Source organism: Dama dama, chromosome 23 (assembly GCF_033118175.1).
Source record: "Dama dama isolate Ldn47 chromosome 23, ASM3311817v1, whole genome shotgun sequence".
NCBI lineage: Eukaryota > Metazoa > Chordata > Mammalia > Artiodactyla > Cervidae > Dama > Dama dama.
This window is the reverse complement of record NC_083703.1, coordinates 8382189-8398650: the sequence shown is the minus strand read 5'-3', so window position 1 is coordinate 8398650 and position 16462 is coordinate 8382189. Positions and strand designations below refer to the sequence as shown.

General features: G+C 43.2%; 1 protein-coding gene across 3 annotated transcripts in view; it reads right to left on the bottom strand.

Moving 5' to 3' along the window:
- The window catches only part of SPTLC3 (serine palmitoyltransferase long chain base subunit 3), a 156247-nt gene that overhangs the window by 58254 nt on the left and 81531 nt on the right, over positions 1 to 16462 (bottom strand). For all 3 annotated transcript variants that reach the window (XR_009689985.1, XM_061125950.1, XM_061125951.1), the window contains exons 5-6: positions 15941 to 16065; positions 13061 to 13154 (exon numbers count right to left, since the gene is read on the bottom strand). Coding sequence is in view for 2 of the 3 variants with exons in the window: in XM_061125950.1 (XP_060981933.1) it covers positions 13061 to 13154; positions 15941 to 16065 (219 nt within the window). In the remaining variant the exon portion in view is untranslated. The remainder of the gene's footprint in view (positions 1 to 13060; positions 13155 to 15940; positions 16066 to 16462) is intronic.

The window sequence follows — 16462 nt, the reverse complement described above, 5'->3', positions numbered from 1 at the left end:
TACTTTTAAGCACTCATCACATTGCTCATTATTTGAGTTCATGTCTATCCTCCAGGGAAGGCAGGGACCTTATCTTATTCATCCTTTTAGCCTAGTCCTAATGCTCAGTGTTAGAGCTAATTTGATAGGTAATAGTTGAATCCCTTATCTTTTCACGGAAAGGATTGTAGACGAGGAAACAGGAAAGGGAATGACACTTTGGGATCCAAATATGAATTATAAGTAAGGATAGTTTCCTCATGCTTGCAGTAAATAACTGTCTTTTTAGCTTTTGTTTTAAAGACAGGCAGATATGTCTTCTGAGTCATGACCCAAGATGCAGTATGTTTTAATGACCCTGCATCATTGTCCACTAGAGGGCAGCCAAGGAAACAAAAAGCAGCTTGCTTTGAGAATTTCAGGGATAACAGCCCTTCACCTTTATTGACATTTTGCTTTCAGCTGGACTCCTAAAGTGTTGAAGGAACACTTGTGCTTGGAGAAACCAGCTCCCTTTCCTGTAATCCGCTGAAGGCCTGTTAGTCTTGGAAGAGAATAAAGAGATGATGAGTCTAAGCAGAACTGTTTAAAGGGTTTTTCCTCCTGGGACTTGGAATTTACAAGTCTTTATACAGAAATAATACATGATGAGTGTATTCCAGTAATAAAAGAAAACCCAAGAGAACTAAATTATAAGTCATTTAAAAGTCAATTTTCTCCCACTAGTTAGTTGCCTAGGGAAGAGATGAGAGATTGCACAGGGGCAAACTTCTGGAGAAGAGAATGACGACTGCTCTCTTAGTGGAGATATCACCACTGTAGATGAACATCAAAGTTTATCACACTCTATATTTTTAATGAAAAAAATAAAAATTGATATTCTAAGCTTTTGAAAAATCTGCACATGCCTAGATTATCATACTCTTCTTGCAGTCAAAGAGGTCACATACATCTTAGAGGCTGAGTTTGGGAGTTTAAGTGAACACCGCTAAGGGAAAGAGAAGTTTCTTATCCATTCTTCTAATATCAGACAGCCTGCAAATGCCATTGATGTGTTTGCTGTATTTTGCAGACGGCAGGGAACTTATAGTATTTGTCATGAATGGACAGCTTTCTGGGGAGAGGTTTTTAGCGGAACTTGAGAAAAAACCCCTGGTGTCCACCCACTGGGATCCTTGCACAAAGGGAGAATCAGTCAGTCATGTTTCCCCCGTGGGGGATAAACTCTTTACAGAATCACTGAGGCTAGACACAGAAAGGTATGCCTTCACTCACTGTTGGATTCTGGGCCCATGTTAACATCTGGTCATTTCTGATTCTCAAGTTCTTACTGTATAATTCTACAGCGTGGGTTACAGACCTGTAGGATTCAGGGGATTGTGGTTTATGGTCTGCAGGCCTTACGAGAGTCTACTGTTTCAGCAAATCATGTGCTAACATCTGCAAGGGATTTTCAAATAATAATACTTATTAAAGTACTTATACTCACATTATGTTAATCCCTATGACACCTCTGAGAAGTAGGTAGGAACAATTAGGTTTTGGCTTTTTTCAAATAAGCAAACTAAAGTCAGAAGTTTGTCAAACCAATAAAACCCCAAACAAACAAACAAACAAAAAAGACTCAGTCTAAACAAATCAGTTTCTGGTCAGAGTATAAAAAAGAATCTTGAGTTAGGGAAGTTAAAAGAATACATTTGACGCCATCCAGGTGCACCCACACAGCGCTATTGCAGCGTGTTGTTACAAAGTCATAATAACACACTGCGGACTTGCAATCATCACAAAGTTGAGTAACAACAATGCCTTAGACGTTATTCACCACAAATCTAGCTTATCAAGGTGGGTTCTTTTGGTCTGTGACAGGGTGAGAGAAGGGAGCTGGCGTGGTGGGTGATGCGAGGTAGTCTGGGGGCTACGTTCTGGCTCAAAGCTGCCCTGGTTTGTCACCAGTTGAGGAATTACTGAATCCCAGGAAGAGCCCATCTTTGTGCCCAAAGCTCCGATCAGCCTTAGGTGGCAATGACTGTCTGCATCAGTTCCTGCACCTGTTTTTATTTTATTTTTATTTTTTTCCTGCACCTGTTTTTTAAAATCAAAGCCTGGATAATATCAGCAAGCTTCTGGGATCTGTACAGACCCTGAGAAGAGAGCCCGAGTCAGAAATGATCACAAAGAAGCCGCAAGTCATCTCAGAAGGGAGGTTCGGTGTAATTCAAAGAGCGTCTTCCTAGAGATTAGAACTGGGTCCCTGGCCTCTTTTTTACTCTCTTGTACAGTGCTGAAACGGTTTCTCCTGCCATGGCTGCCTCTTTCCTCATCTCTCCTGCAACTGAGCTTTTGTTGAGACAAGAGGACTTTGTCCTCAGCCATCCCTCACTGCCCTGCCTGCTCGCCCATCCAGGGCCTGTGGTGGGGGCTGGGTGGCAGGCTGTGCTTCCCAGATGCTGCCCAGCGTGCTGGCAATTCACCTCCACCCCTCAAAGCTCCAGGAAACCTGCCCCCAGCTGCATTTAGATACATCCTCTGGGTCCCTGCTCTGTGGGATGCTTGCCCAAATCTTTTCAGGCCTACATACAAAAGATACTCAGCGGCTCAATAGCTGCTTCTTAAGTGAAAAGACGGTTGGATGATGAAGAAATGCTGCTTGTTCCTCTTTCTGATTCTTCCGCCCACCCATCCCTCACCCCCCGCCCCGCGTCCCTGTGTGCCTTCAGAGAGGCTCAGTGTCTTCCTTCAATATTGAGCCCAAATGCGAACTATTAAGCAACAGATACTTAAAGCAACTGTGACTGATGATAAATTATTCTTACTTTTTAAAAAAAGACTTTTGTGTGTGTGTGTGTGTGTGTGTGTGTGTGTGTGGATCATTTTAAAAGTCTTTATCGGATTTGTTACAATATTGCTTCTGTTTTAAGTTTTGGTTAAGATCCGCAAGACATGTGGCTCTTAACTCCCCGAGCAGGGATGGAAACTGCACTGCCTGCTTTGGAAGGTGAAGTCTTAACCTCTGGACCTCCAGGGAAGTTCCCTAGTCTTACTTATAAGATGCTTTTGGGGGGACTGCTCCCTTGTGCAGCCTTTGCGGGAAAACATGATCATAATAGCCACTTCTGGCAAGCAAAGTAAATATTCTTCTCAAAGTCACACTTATAGAGTCTCTTCTGCCAGATCAGTGAGCGCATTTCTGATGTCCTGGAGAAGTGGTGCCCTTGCAAAGCAGTTTGGATACATACTTCGGTTTAGGTCTTCCGGATGGATCTTTAAATATGCGGGCAGGTATCATGTGGCCTTTTGTTAGTCAAAGAAGCAAGGTGAGCTTCCTGGAAGAGGGCAAAGGGCAGCTGGGAGGAGAGGAGTTGGGTTGGGGTTTGAGGGTGTGTGGGGGCAGGGGTGGGGGTCATTGTAGAAATGTCTGGCCTTGGGGACATGAGATGAAGAGCAGACAGGGTCTGCATAAAGGGACAGGGTGTCCCATGCACTCAGGTTTGGGCCTGATACAGCTTGGAGGTCTCGCGGATCCTCAGGCAAGGGCCTGTGGGAATAGACGGAGTACTGAGTGGGGTCCCTGGGTGAGTGGGGTCAGGGCAGGAAGGTGAGCCTTGACTCGGGGAGCACTGTGGGAGCTCGAGCCAGCACCTGGATGTTGTGTTTCAGGTCGCGGGGCAGCCAAGGGTGCCCAGTTAGTGCTGCCTGCCTGCCCTGACCCCAGAGAGTTGCACAAGAGATGGAAGCTGCATGGTATTGCTACATCACCCTTCCATCCGGGGGAGGCATGGAGTGGAAAGGAGGTCTAAGTTCATTGTGTTTCAAAGAGGAACTCTGGACTCAAACCTCCTTGATTTAAATCTCAGCTCTGCCTCTTTCCAGCTCTGTCAATGAACAAGTCACCTCACCACCGTGTGCCTTTTTTTCTTCATCTGGAACAAGGGGTAATTGGTAGGTGCCTTGTTGTGTAGCTGAGGTTGAAATGAGTGAGGGCATGTGAAAGTTTCATTCCAGCAAGGGTTCAATACTCTTACTGTTAAAAGGTATAGAGGCAGTTGCTTTATTTATTAAAGTGAAAATCTAGTTCAAGAGCCTGGAGATCTAAAAGGCTGTGGCTTGTGAAGTAACCTAAGTGATGTTTATAGGTTTGACCTTCCACTCAAATGACACTCGTGAGCCCTCGGAAGAGGCAGGGCCCTGAGTGTTCCCACAAACACTGCATCCTTTGTTCCCCCTCCTCGTGGCCTCTAGAAAGAATCCTGGTTCTTCCCCTCGACTTTTTCTCCCCCAAACCACTCCAAATTCTTGGCCTGCCCATTCCTCTGACCTCATGCAACTCTCCTAGTTGGAAAGACTGCTTCTCCTCTTCAGGACCAGCTCAAGAAGCCCTTTGTGACTCACTTGAGTATGGAGCTTACTCCTAGCCTCTCTGCTCCAAGTGTGGTCCAGCACCCAGAACAGCAGCATCACCTGGGAGCTTGTTGGAAGGGCAGATGCTCAGGCCCCTGCCCAGACCTGAGTCTGGACTCTGCATTTTAACAAGTCGCCACACAGTGCCTCCTTGTACCTTAAAGTCCAGGAAACATTATCCTACAATCTACGTCCCATGCATTTACCAGTAAAGTGACCACTTCAGAAAAAGCAAAAGCAAAACTCAGTTCTGACTTCCACAGACCTCTGAAAGAAGAGGTTGACCTTTCCAGAAAGTTGAAATTCACCCAGGATTTCAGGTCCTGGAATTCTCAGGGTGATATATACTCGGCCCAGAAGATGCGTTCACCGAAGGCCTCCCCATGGTGCTTGGACCTATTTCCTCAACGCACCAACCTGTGGGCCCCTAGTTGGAGCTGATGCCTTGGCCAGTGCTGTGAAATGGTTGGAGAGTCTGTTTTGTGGCACTGATGAGTCACAAATGCAAACTAAGCGTTGGCTATTTCCCTGGGGCTACCCACAGTAGACTCTGCAAGAAGATATTCTTAGCATGTTGCCAGAGGCCAGACTTTAGCTTCTGGGTGAAAATTCAGGCTGCTAGCAGGATAAGGCATCACACTAGATTGATTTTCCATGAGAACCCATGTCTCTCTCTGGGTCTGGCGTGGGGTCTGGCAGTAGCTGGACTTAGCGAGAGTGTAAGAGTATCATCCAGAGATGTCCATGTACCTGGGGTCCTCTCACTGCAAACACAGGCTGTTCTTTGTCCAGGAGATTTCTTTCTGGCTGGAGGAGCATAGTCAGCCTGAGTCAGGACAGCCCTCAACCTACCAATGAGTGGGAAGTGGTGGGTAAACCCTGGGGCTCCCTCTCTTCAGTGGGGTAACTCTGAGGCACTCACACTGGTGCCCAGAGCCTTCTGGCAGACATGTCTCCAGTTGTCTGTTGTGGTAGACAGCACACTCTTTCCTGGCTGCCCGCTTCCCTGTCTTCACCCCCTGCTCATCTGCCTGCATCCTGGGACCACTTCCTAAGGAAACGACTTGCCTTCACATCACGTCTCAGGTCTGGTCCTGGGGAAAACGAACTAAGACAGGAGCAACAGACTTGGGTTTGAATTTTGACTCTCACCGTATGTTGTGTGTGTCCTTGGGCAGGTCATTCAGTCACTTTGAGCCTAGTTTTCCCTTAATAAGTCAGAATAGTGAAGAGAAATATACTCTGAATTTTTGTTAAATTTGAATGGCTGATTATATAAAGGGCTTAATACAGAGCTTAGCAGCAGTGAATGTTGAATAAATGATTGTTGGGATCTCAACATGGTTGTCCCTTCGTATTCACAAAGGACTGCTTCCAGGAACCTCTGTGGACACACAAATCTACAGATGCTTAAGTCAGTCATATAAAATGGCACAGTGGTTGTGTGTAATCTATGCACTGCTGCTAAGTGGCTTCAGTCGTGTCTGACTCTGTGCAACCCCACAGATGGCAGCCCACCAGGCTCCCCCATCTCTGGGATTCTCCAGGCAAGAACACTGGAGTGGGTTGCCATTTCATTCTCCAAAGCATGGAAGTGAAAAGTGAAAGTGAAGTCACGCAGTCATGTCCGACTCTTCGCTACCTCATGGACTGCAGTCAGCAGGCTCCTCCGTCCATGGGATTCTCCAGGCAAGAGTACTGGAGTGGGGTGCCATTGCTTTCTCCGAATCTATGCACATCCTCCCTATAACTTAAATAATCTCTGGATTACTTATAATACCTCAGTTCAGTTCAGTTTAGTTCAGTCACTCAGTCGTGTCTGACTCTTTGTGACCCCATGAGTCGCAGCATGCCAGGCCTCCCAACTCCTGGAGTTTACTCAAACTCATGCCCAGCGAGTCGGTGATGCCATCCAATCATCTTATCCTCTGTCGTCCCCTTCTCCTCCTGCCGTCAATCTTTCCCAGCATCAGGGTCTTTTCCAATGAGTCAACTCTTCCCATGAGATGGCCAAAGTATTGGAGTTTCAGCTTCAGCATCAGTCCCTCCAATGAACACCCAGGACTGATCTCCTTTAGGATGGACTGGTTGGATCTCCTTGCAGTCCAAGGGACTCTCAAGAGTCTTCTCCAACACCACAGTTCAAGAGCATCAATTCTTCGGCGCTCAGCTTCCTTTATAATACCTACTACAATGTAAATGCTGTACAAACAGTTGCCAGCATGTGATAACGTTTTGCTTTTTAAAAAAATTTCATTTGTTTACTTATTTATTGTTTAACTATGCAAGGCCTTCTTTGCTGGGCATGGACCTTCTCCTGTGGCAAGGAGGAGCCACTCTCTAGTTGCAGCTCAGGCGTCTCATCGTGCTGGCTTCTCTTGCGGAACATGGGCTTTGTTGCTCCTCCGCATGTTGGATCTTCCAGGACCAGGGATTGAACTGTGTCCCCTGCATTGGCAGGCGGATTTCTAACCACTGAACCCCCAGGGAGTCCAAGTTTTGCTTTTTGTAACTTTCTGGAAAATGGTTTCCTGAATAATTTCAGTCTGTGGTTGGTTGAATCTGATGACTGTGGAACAGGTAGAAATGGAGGGCTGACAGTAACTGTCCACATCTGCTATCTAGGAAGAGCTAATCCCTGGTGATAGATTCTGCTAAAAATAGACTTACGCGTTGTTTACTTTTCCTTAGAGAGTATTGCCTTCCTTTCAGAACTTTCCTTCTTTTAGTCTTTTTGGTTCCTCATGCTGATTTGGGGGATTAGAGAAAGGATGGGGGCTTCCCAGGTGTCGCTAGTTGTGAAAGAACGTGCCTGTCGATGCAAGAGACAGAAGAAACACAGGTTCAGCCCCTGGGTCAGGAAGATCCCCTAGAGGAGTGCGTGGCAACCCACTCCAGGATTCTTGCCTAGAGAATCCCATGGACAGAGGAACCTGGTGGGCTACAGTCCATGGGGTCGCAGAGTTGGACTCCACCTGGGCAACTTAGCAGGCAGGCAGGGAAATGATGAGTAGCTCAAAGTTATTGGTCAAACCCAGTCACATAGAATTCAACATTTATTATGACAGTCTGAATAGTCTTAACTATTCAGGTATATTTTTTTCCCATACAGAATACAAAAATTCAAGGACAGGAATTCTGATAAATTCATAGTTACTCTAAATAATAAGCAAGAATCCTTTGGTATTAATCTACATAAAAATAGGACCTCTTCTCCCTCCAAGGTCAGGAAAGTATCCTTAAATGTAAGCAGAGGACACAGATAGAGCAAAGTCCAAGAAAGTGGAAAGCGTGTGGTTGTATGACATCCCATCGTCCTGATGCTTACGAACCATCCAGCTTAGGTGGCCATTCTTTTTCCCAATGAGTCAGACTTTATTTACGTGTTCAGTTCTTTCCTCTTTCCAATAAAGAATTGCACCAGTCAGGTTTTCTTGTTCAGCGATCAGTCACCCAGTTAACAAAAATACTGTTTCCCCACACAAACCACCGTGAGTTCTTTCTCATACTGCAGTAAACTCTTTGAGCCTAAATGTAGGATTTTACATTTGTCTCAGCTACATATAATTTTATTTGTGTGACGTTATTGATATTTTAAGATAGTTTCTTTCTTTTTTTTTTTTGCTCCTGAAGTGCTACATTTTCCTCTTTTCTTGAAGCCACCTTCAGTTTTGACAAATAAGCCTTCCATTTCTTCCTCAAAGCCTTGGAACGTGCCCATCAGACAAGGATCAGAGAGGAAGAGCTTTTCTTTTCCTATTAAATAGTAGTTTTAGTGATATAGAATTCTATCATTTTTTGTTGACCAATCATGATACCATGATATTAAGTGAATAATAGTTACATAATCACAACAGTAAAGATGTTTATCAGTTTTCACAATCAGTAGCCAGACAAAAAATAAAAGATAATTACAATTGCAAGCCGTAACAGAAATACGATTAACCTAGCAATATAAAATAATTACACACAATTTGGGGGGTTAGGTAGAGTGATGTGGTAAGTGGAAGTGCACGCATGCATGTGTTCTCAATCCACCCAGTCATTCCATGTCTTTCGCTTAGTACATTTAACCCATTTACAGTTCAGGTAATTATTGACGTGTATGATCCTACCACCACTTTCTTAATTGTTTTGGGTTTATTTTGTGTAGGTCCTTTCCTTCTCTTATGTTTCCTGCCTAGAGAAGTTCCTTTAGCATTTGTTCTAAAGCTGGTTTGGTGGTGCTGAATTCTCTCAACTTCTGCGTGTCTGGAAAGCTTTTGATTTCTCCTCCAGTCTGAATGAGATTGCTGTGTAGACTATTATTGGTTGCGGGTTCTTCTCTTTCACCACTTTAAATACATCATGAAGATGGCCATTCTTAAAATCCATCTCACAAGTTATTAGCTCCTATCTGGTCTGGTTGCACACCTCTTACACACACAGGAAGGCAACTTTGCATCTTCGGCAGATTCTTTGAAAAATCTCTACCTTATTCCAATCAGCACTTATACCTACTAAGGATTAAAGTATCATTGTTTACTGAGGCATTTAGGATTATCCCAGGATAAATTAAAGTTTTGCTTTTTGTAACTTTCTGGAAGTTTTTTTTCTCAAATATTTCCGGTCTGTGGATGGTTGAATCGGGTGGATGTGGAAGACACAGAAATGGAGGGCGGACAGTAATTGCCCGCATTTGTGATCCAAGTGCTCATCCAGCAATAAAGACAGCCAGCAACTACTGACACCTTACCTACTGTGGCTAAATTAAATTATTTTCCCCTCCCTATGCCATCTCATTTCTGGAACATCTCAAATGAGAAGTTGTCCTAAGGACACTGAAGCTAGCCCTGCTCTCAAAGGTGGTTGTGTTCTGATGTAAATACAGCAGCAGGGAGAATTCTTTATGGGTAAAAGTTGGGTTGAGTACATTAGTGAGTGAGAACAAATGATTTATGTATCTGAGACTGAAAGTCTATTAGTTTTCTACTGTAAGAAATTAGCACAAATCTATGGCTTTAACATAGCACAAATTTGCTATCTTACAGTTCCGGAGGTTAAAACCCTGAAATGGGTCTTCAGTTCAGTTCAGTACTCAGTCATGTCCATCTCTTTGTGACCCCATGGACTGCAGCAAGCCAGGCCTCCCTGTCCATCACCAACTCCCAGAGTACTCAAACTCATGTCCATTGAGTCAGTGATGCCGTCCAACCATCTCATCCTTTGTTGTCCCCTCCTCCTCCCACCTTCAGTCTTTCCCAGCATCAGGGTCTTGTCAAATGAGACAGGTCTTCGCATCAGGTGGTCAAAGTATTGGAGTTTCAGCTTCAGCGTCAGTCCTTGCAATAAATATTCAGGACTGATTTCCTTTAGGATGGACTGGTTTGATCTCCTTGCAGTCCAAAGGACTCTCAAGAGTCTTCTCCAAAACCACAGTTCAAAAGCATCAATTCTACAGTGCTCAGCTTTCTTCACAGTCCAACTCTCACATCCATACATGACTACTGGAAAAAACCATAGCTTTGACTAGATGGACCTTAGCTGGCAAATTAATGTCTCTGCTTTTTAATATGCTGTCTAGGTGGGCCATAACTTTTCTTCAAGGAAAAGCATCTTTTAATTTCATGGCTGCAGTCACCATCTGCAGTGATTTTGGAGCTCCCAAAATAAAGTCTCTCACTGTTCTCACTGTTCCCCCATTTATTTGCCATGACTGGATGCCATGGCAATCCATGGGACTGGATGCCATGATCTTAGTTTTCTGAATGTTGAGTTTTAAGCCAACTTTTTCACTCTTCTCTTTCCCTTTCATCAAAAGGCTCTTTAGTTCTTCTTTGCTTTTTGCCATAAGGGTGGTGTCATCTGCGTATCTGAGGTTATTGATATTTCTCCCAGCAATCTTGATTCCAGCTTGTGTTTCATCCAGTCCAGCATTTCACATGATGTACTCTGCACATAAGTTAAATAAGCAGGGTGACAATATATAACTTTGACATACTCCTTTCCCAATTTGGAACCAGTCTGCTGTTACACGTCCAGTTCTAACTGTTGCTTCCTGGCCTGCATACAGATTTCTCAGGAGACAGGTCAGGTGTTCTGGTATTCTCATCTCTTTAAGGATTTTCCACAGTTTATTGTGATCCACACAGTCAAAGGCTTTGACATAGTCAATAAAGCAAAAGTAGATGTTTATCTGGAACTCTCTTGGCTTTTCTGATGATCCAGTGGATGTTGGCAATTTGATCTCTGGTTCCTCTGCCTTTTCTAAATCCAGCTTGAACGTCTGGAAATTCATGGTTCATGTATTGTTGAAGCCTGGCTGGGAGAATTTTGAGCATTACTTTACTAGCGTGTGAGATGAGTGCAATTGTGCAGTAGTTTGAAGATTCTTCAGCATTGCCTTTCTTTGGGATTGGAATGGAAACTGACCTTTTCCAGTCCCGTGGCCGCTGCTGAGTTTTCCAGACTTGCTGGCACGTTGAGTGCAGCACTGACCTTAGACAGGTATTAAGCGACCTGTTGTGGAGCCTGAATCGATTCATCTGTAAACTAGTGCTGACCTCATGGGGCTGTCCACAGGGTTAAATAAGCACGCAAGGAGAGATCATCAACTCAGCATCTGGTGCAGTGTAAATTCTCAGTAAATGCTAGTTGCTTGTATAAAATAACCACAGTGAGCATTTATTAAAAGATATAAATGAGAACTGTTATCTATTGTTTGGGGCCCAAAGAGAAAGCATGAAGAATAAATTACTGAATGTTTTAAGAGCTTTGTAAAATTGGAAGATAAATTGAAATTCTTCGATTGTAATTTTGCCAAAGGACTAAGAAATTACAATTTTGTTTGAAGATAATTTCAAACTTAACAAAATATTTGCAAGAATAAGAATATTACAAAGAACCCCCAGGTACCTTTTACTAGATTCATCTAATAACACAGCGGGTACAAACAACTCAGTAGCTTCTATTACCAGGCATTGTGCTAAGCTTCTATTACCAGGCATTTTATATTCCTTTTCCAACATACTGTGAACCAGGCATCATAATAGAGATTAGTTTCATACCATGAATCAGGCATCATAATAGAGGTTATTTTTGGAATTACTAAATAACAGTCTAAGAAGGTTAAGTAATTTGCCTAGGACCACATTATAGTAGGCTATAAAACAAGAACACAAATGCTTGGGTCAAAACCTATATTTAGGAAAAAAAAAAAAAACCAAATCAACGGTTGTAAATTTATGTAAGCTGTATACTGGGCTTTCCTGGTAGCTTAGCTGGTAGAGAATCTGCCTGCAAGGCAGGAGACCCCAGTTCAATTACTCAGTCAGGCAGATCCCCTGGAGAAGGGACAGACTGCCCACTCCAGTATTCTTGGGCTTCCCTGGTGGCTCAGATGGTAAAGAATTTGCCTGCCATGCTGGAGACCTGGGTTCAATCCCTGGGTTGGGAAGACCCCCTGGAGGAGGGCATGGCAACCCACTCCAGTACTCTTGCCTGGAGAATCCCATGGACAGAGGAGCCTGGCGGGCTACAGTCCAGGGGGTCGCAAAGAGCAGGACACGACTGAGTGACTAAGCATAGCACAGCGCAGGCTGTGTACCGTGCTTGTGGTTGCTACTAACACGTCCCATCTGTTTTATCACCCTATCTACCGATCGTCTTCATCTTTGTAGAATCTCCAAGGGAGACATTTAGAATGGATAAACAAGGTCTTGCTGTATAGCACGAGGAACTATATTCAATATCCTGTGATAAACCATAATGAAAAGAACATTAAAAAAAGTATAGATGTGTATATCTGAGCCATGTTGCTGTGTAGCAGATTGGCACAACATTGTAAATCAACAAGACTCAATAAAAAATTAAGTAAAACATGACACAACTGAACGTACCTATCAAACAGAGATAGACTCACAGAGGGTGGACCGGGGAGGGGAGAACTGGAATTTTAGTAGATGCAAACTGATACATACAGAATGGATAAACACCAAGGTCCTCCTGTATAGGACTGTACTCAACACCCTGAGATAAACCATATGCATGACTGCACGGATGCTCAGTCGTGTGTGATTCTTTGCAACCCTATGGACTGCAGCCCACCAGGCCCCTCTGTCCTTGGGATTTTCCAACAAGACTACTGAAGTGGTTGCCAGTTTCTCCTCCAGGGGATCTTCCCAACCCAGGGATCGCACCCACGTCTCCTGTGTCTCCTGCATTGGCAGGAGTATTCTTTACCACTGAGCCATTTCTGAGTCACTTTGCCGTACAGCAGAAATTAACAATATAAATGATAAGTTTATATAACATTTTAAATCAATTATACTTTGATAAAAAAACTAAACCAAAAACAAACAAACAAACAAGTCTCCAAACTTTCCCAAGGGAGAGTTACAAAAAAGGAGGCAATTTTACACTTCTGATAATTGTATGCACTCTAAGAGCTCTGCCATAGCTTCAGCAAGACTATTAATGACAGTGACGCTAATATGTTTGGGTTACACTTAGCAATCTGGGTGTTTAATGCAGTTCAACCATTTGTTCCAGGTCACTGAAGGTTAACAAGCCAGTAGTGAATATAAACATAACTGTGTTTCATTAGCTAAGCTCCCAGTTTGAAGAGCAAGGACAGAGCCGCATCAATAATCTTTACTTTTGTAGGAGCAAGGGGTACCTCTTCGATAAAATCATTGATACTCACTGTTGTGTTTGAAGATCCTTATGGTCGCGCCTGAGAGTCGGGCCCCAAGCACTAGAGATGCATGGTTTAACTCATCGCTCAAAATGAGGCATCCCTGTATAGAAAGCAAGCACATGGATCACAGGCCAATAAATAAAATAAAGGGGAAGAAACACGTGGGGATAGGACCTCACTTCAAGACCTGTAACATGGATTCCCACAGCCCTCTTTAATTTTAAAAGGCCAAGAGTTTAAATGGGTTTACGTGTTTGCATGGATAAAATCCTCAAGAGCAATTAACTGATAGAGATGGGGATCCTCTTAAGGAAGTAACATCTTTCTGAATTATTTTTATGCTACAGGATTGATGGTTGGCAGGAAAATGAATATACTTTTGTGTGGGGTGTGGGTTTGCTGGGATTTTCCAATGGATTATTTGAAATGGTTTTGAAGCACTGTGACTAGAAGGCAGGGTTGTTCACTCATTTTTTTTTTCCTGCAAGACATTTCAAGCTCTTGTTTTATGATTCTCATTCCACATTATAGTAATATCCATGTAGACAGAAGCATCACTGCTTTACAGTTAAAAACTGCATCTGGAAAAGCATGGATGGCAATTCAGTCTGAGGTTGGGAGAGAAGGTCAGTCTAATTTACTGCTTATCAATTAATGTTTATAAACTATTTTTCCTTATTAATTTAAAGATTTCCAAATTATGAAATTGCCCAACCATATTCAAAATGCAGGGACATGAAAAAAAAAAAAAAAAAGAATTTTTTCCTTTGTGGCCATCCAGAGTCTTTGAGTTCTTCCTTGTATTTTAGAAATTTCACACATGATACATTTTAAGTTTTCGAGGCCAAAGCGAGCAAAATTCTCACATCTCCATACTTCAGACATTGTGTGTGTGTGTTTGTAATTTTTTGGTGAACATATGAGAGTTGTAAATCATGATATCTCACTCTCAAATTCTTTAGCATGTATCTACTAGGAAAAAGGACATTCTACACGATCACGATGCAGTGATCATAACTAAACATTACTACAATGCTGTCACCTAAAATGGGCTTCCCTGGTGGCTCAGATGGTAAAGAATCTGCCTGCAATGCAGGAGACCAGGGTTTGATTACTGGGTTGGGAAGATCTGCTGGAGAAGGGAATGGCTACTCACTCCAGTATCCTTGCCTGGAGAATTCCATGGACAGAGGATCCTATGGGCTATAGTCCGTGGGGTCACAAGGAGTCATCACTTAATATATAGTTCAAAGTCAAACTTTGCCAACGGTCCTAAAAATGTCTTGATGCCTTTTGTCGAGGCTTCATTTCCTTCTTTTTTGTTTTTTCATTGCAGAATCCAATCACAGATTATATATTGCATTATACTAGTTGCCATGAGTCAGATTTTTAAAAACAGAAATTTGCGTATGGCACTTGCTTACTGAAAACAAAGCAACCAACTCTCCATTTTTCTCCAGAAGAATTTCCAACACTCTAGCACCATTTATGCTGCAAAGTTCTTTACAATTTGGTTCCTGTCTTCATTCTGATTTCTTCTTCATCCACCCTCTTCTGTTCTAATTCTTTCAAACTTCAGTGCTTTATACATGATACTTCCATTTCCTTCTCTTAAGGAAATAACTTACTTATCTAAACAGATAAGTACCAGATTCTGTTCTCATGTCACCTTCTTTGCATAGGCATCCCGGCCTTTCTTGAAAGAATTATTTTGTTCCTCCCCATTTATGGGCACACTTTTTCTGTAAAATTTATCCTAAGGTAGCACTAGTGGTAAATAACCCACCTGCCAATGCAGGAGACATAAGAGATGCGGGTTTGATCCCTGGATTGGGAAGATCCCTTGTAGGAGGGCATGGCAACCCACTCCAGTGTTCTTGCTTGGAGAATTCCGTGGACAGAGGAGCCTGGCGGGCTATGGTTCATACGATCGCATAGAGTTGGACACTATACCCCATTAGACTGTAAACTACATGAATTTACAGGACAAAGGTCTTGTGTACCTTTGTATGCCCTACATCTTGCCTCAATAGAGGACACAGCAGATTCTCAATAAGTGACTTACTGAGTGAATAAAAAAGTGAATTACACAAGCAAAATGTTTTGTCAAAATAAATGCCTAACAATCATTTGCTACATTGAATATGGTGACTCACGAGTTTAGAAATTTAATTGATCTTGCTAAACTGTCACTGAAGAGGAATTTTGACTCACATCTAGGGCTGAGATCCTATACCTGAAGTATCATGATGAAGACACTTGCTGGGCTCAGCTGGAGCTGACGCAGGCTGGGACCTGGACCTGGGACCCTCTGCTGTAGAGCTTGCACCTAGACAAACCTCTCTGTGTTCTCGAGCAACAAAGTACAAAGAAACTATTTTTGTGGGACTAAAAATAGCTGCATGCGTACACTGCAAATTACGGACAACAAAATGCAAGCCCAACTGCCACTTCTGAAGAGTCAGGAGAAAAACCAGGGTGTTGGGAGCAAAACCAGGGTACTGCACATGTCCCCTGCACACAACACCACCAACGGGGTGGGCAAACCACCTAAGCCATCCCTTCGGCCTGACCTCTGGACCCACCTCTATCCTCACCCCATGTAAGAAACCAGATTGTCCCCCTTCAGGGAGTGGGAAAGTAAGGGAAACTCTTACTTATATTTGCTCCTGGGGCCCCAACAAAGCCTTGCCTTAATCTCTTGTCTGGTCTCATCAATTTCTATTGATTAGGAAAGGACCCTGGTTGGTAATAGCACATACATTCAAAAAGTTGAACATCCAATCCTAAGAAAAGAAACTTCTCAGCTATACCTCTAACAGGGGATCTACTCAGATTATCTCAGGAACAACACAGCAGAAGACAACTATGTTAACAGAGACTCACCTTTCCAACGAGTGCAGGGATATTCATTGAGTTTGTCGCAAATCCCATCCCAAATACCATAGCATCTTCCACATTCAGGAACTTAGCCACGAGATCCTCCAGCTCTTTATGCTTATCCAAGGTTCCTGCACATGAAATGATAGGGTGGATGAGTCTCCTGTTCTCAATAAGTTGAAGATTGAAAACTCAAGTTCCAATGCTTACCCATCATCAAAAGACACATGTAAGAGTGCTCATGGCCAGTCTGTTGGCCACAGACTCGTTATAGAAGCAAGTCAAGTACTCCTCCACTGTAGAAGGGATCATTACACTGTGGGGGTGTTTATATAGTAGAATTCAGCACAGCGATGAGGAAAAAGCAAACTAATGTCCCATGCAACAACATGGAAAACGTCACAGATATGTGGTTGAGTGAAAAAAGTCAGATACGTACACATGCTTATTGTATGAATCCATTTATAGTTTACAAACAGACAAGAACAACCGATAGTGCCAGTGTTAGGAGTCAGGTATTTGCTGTTG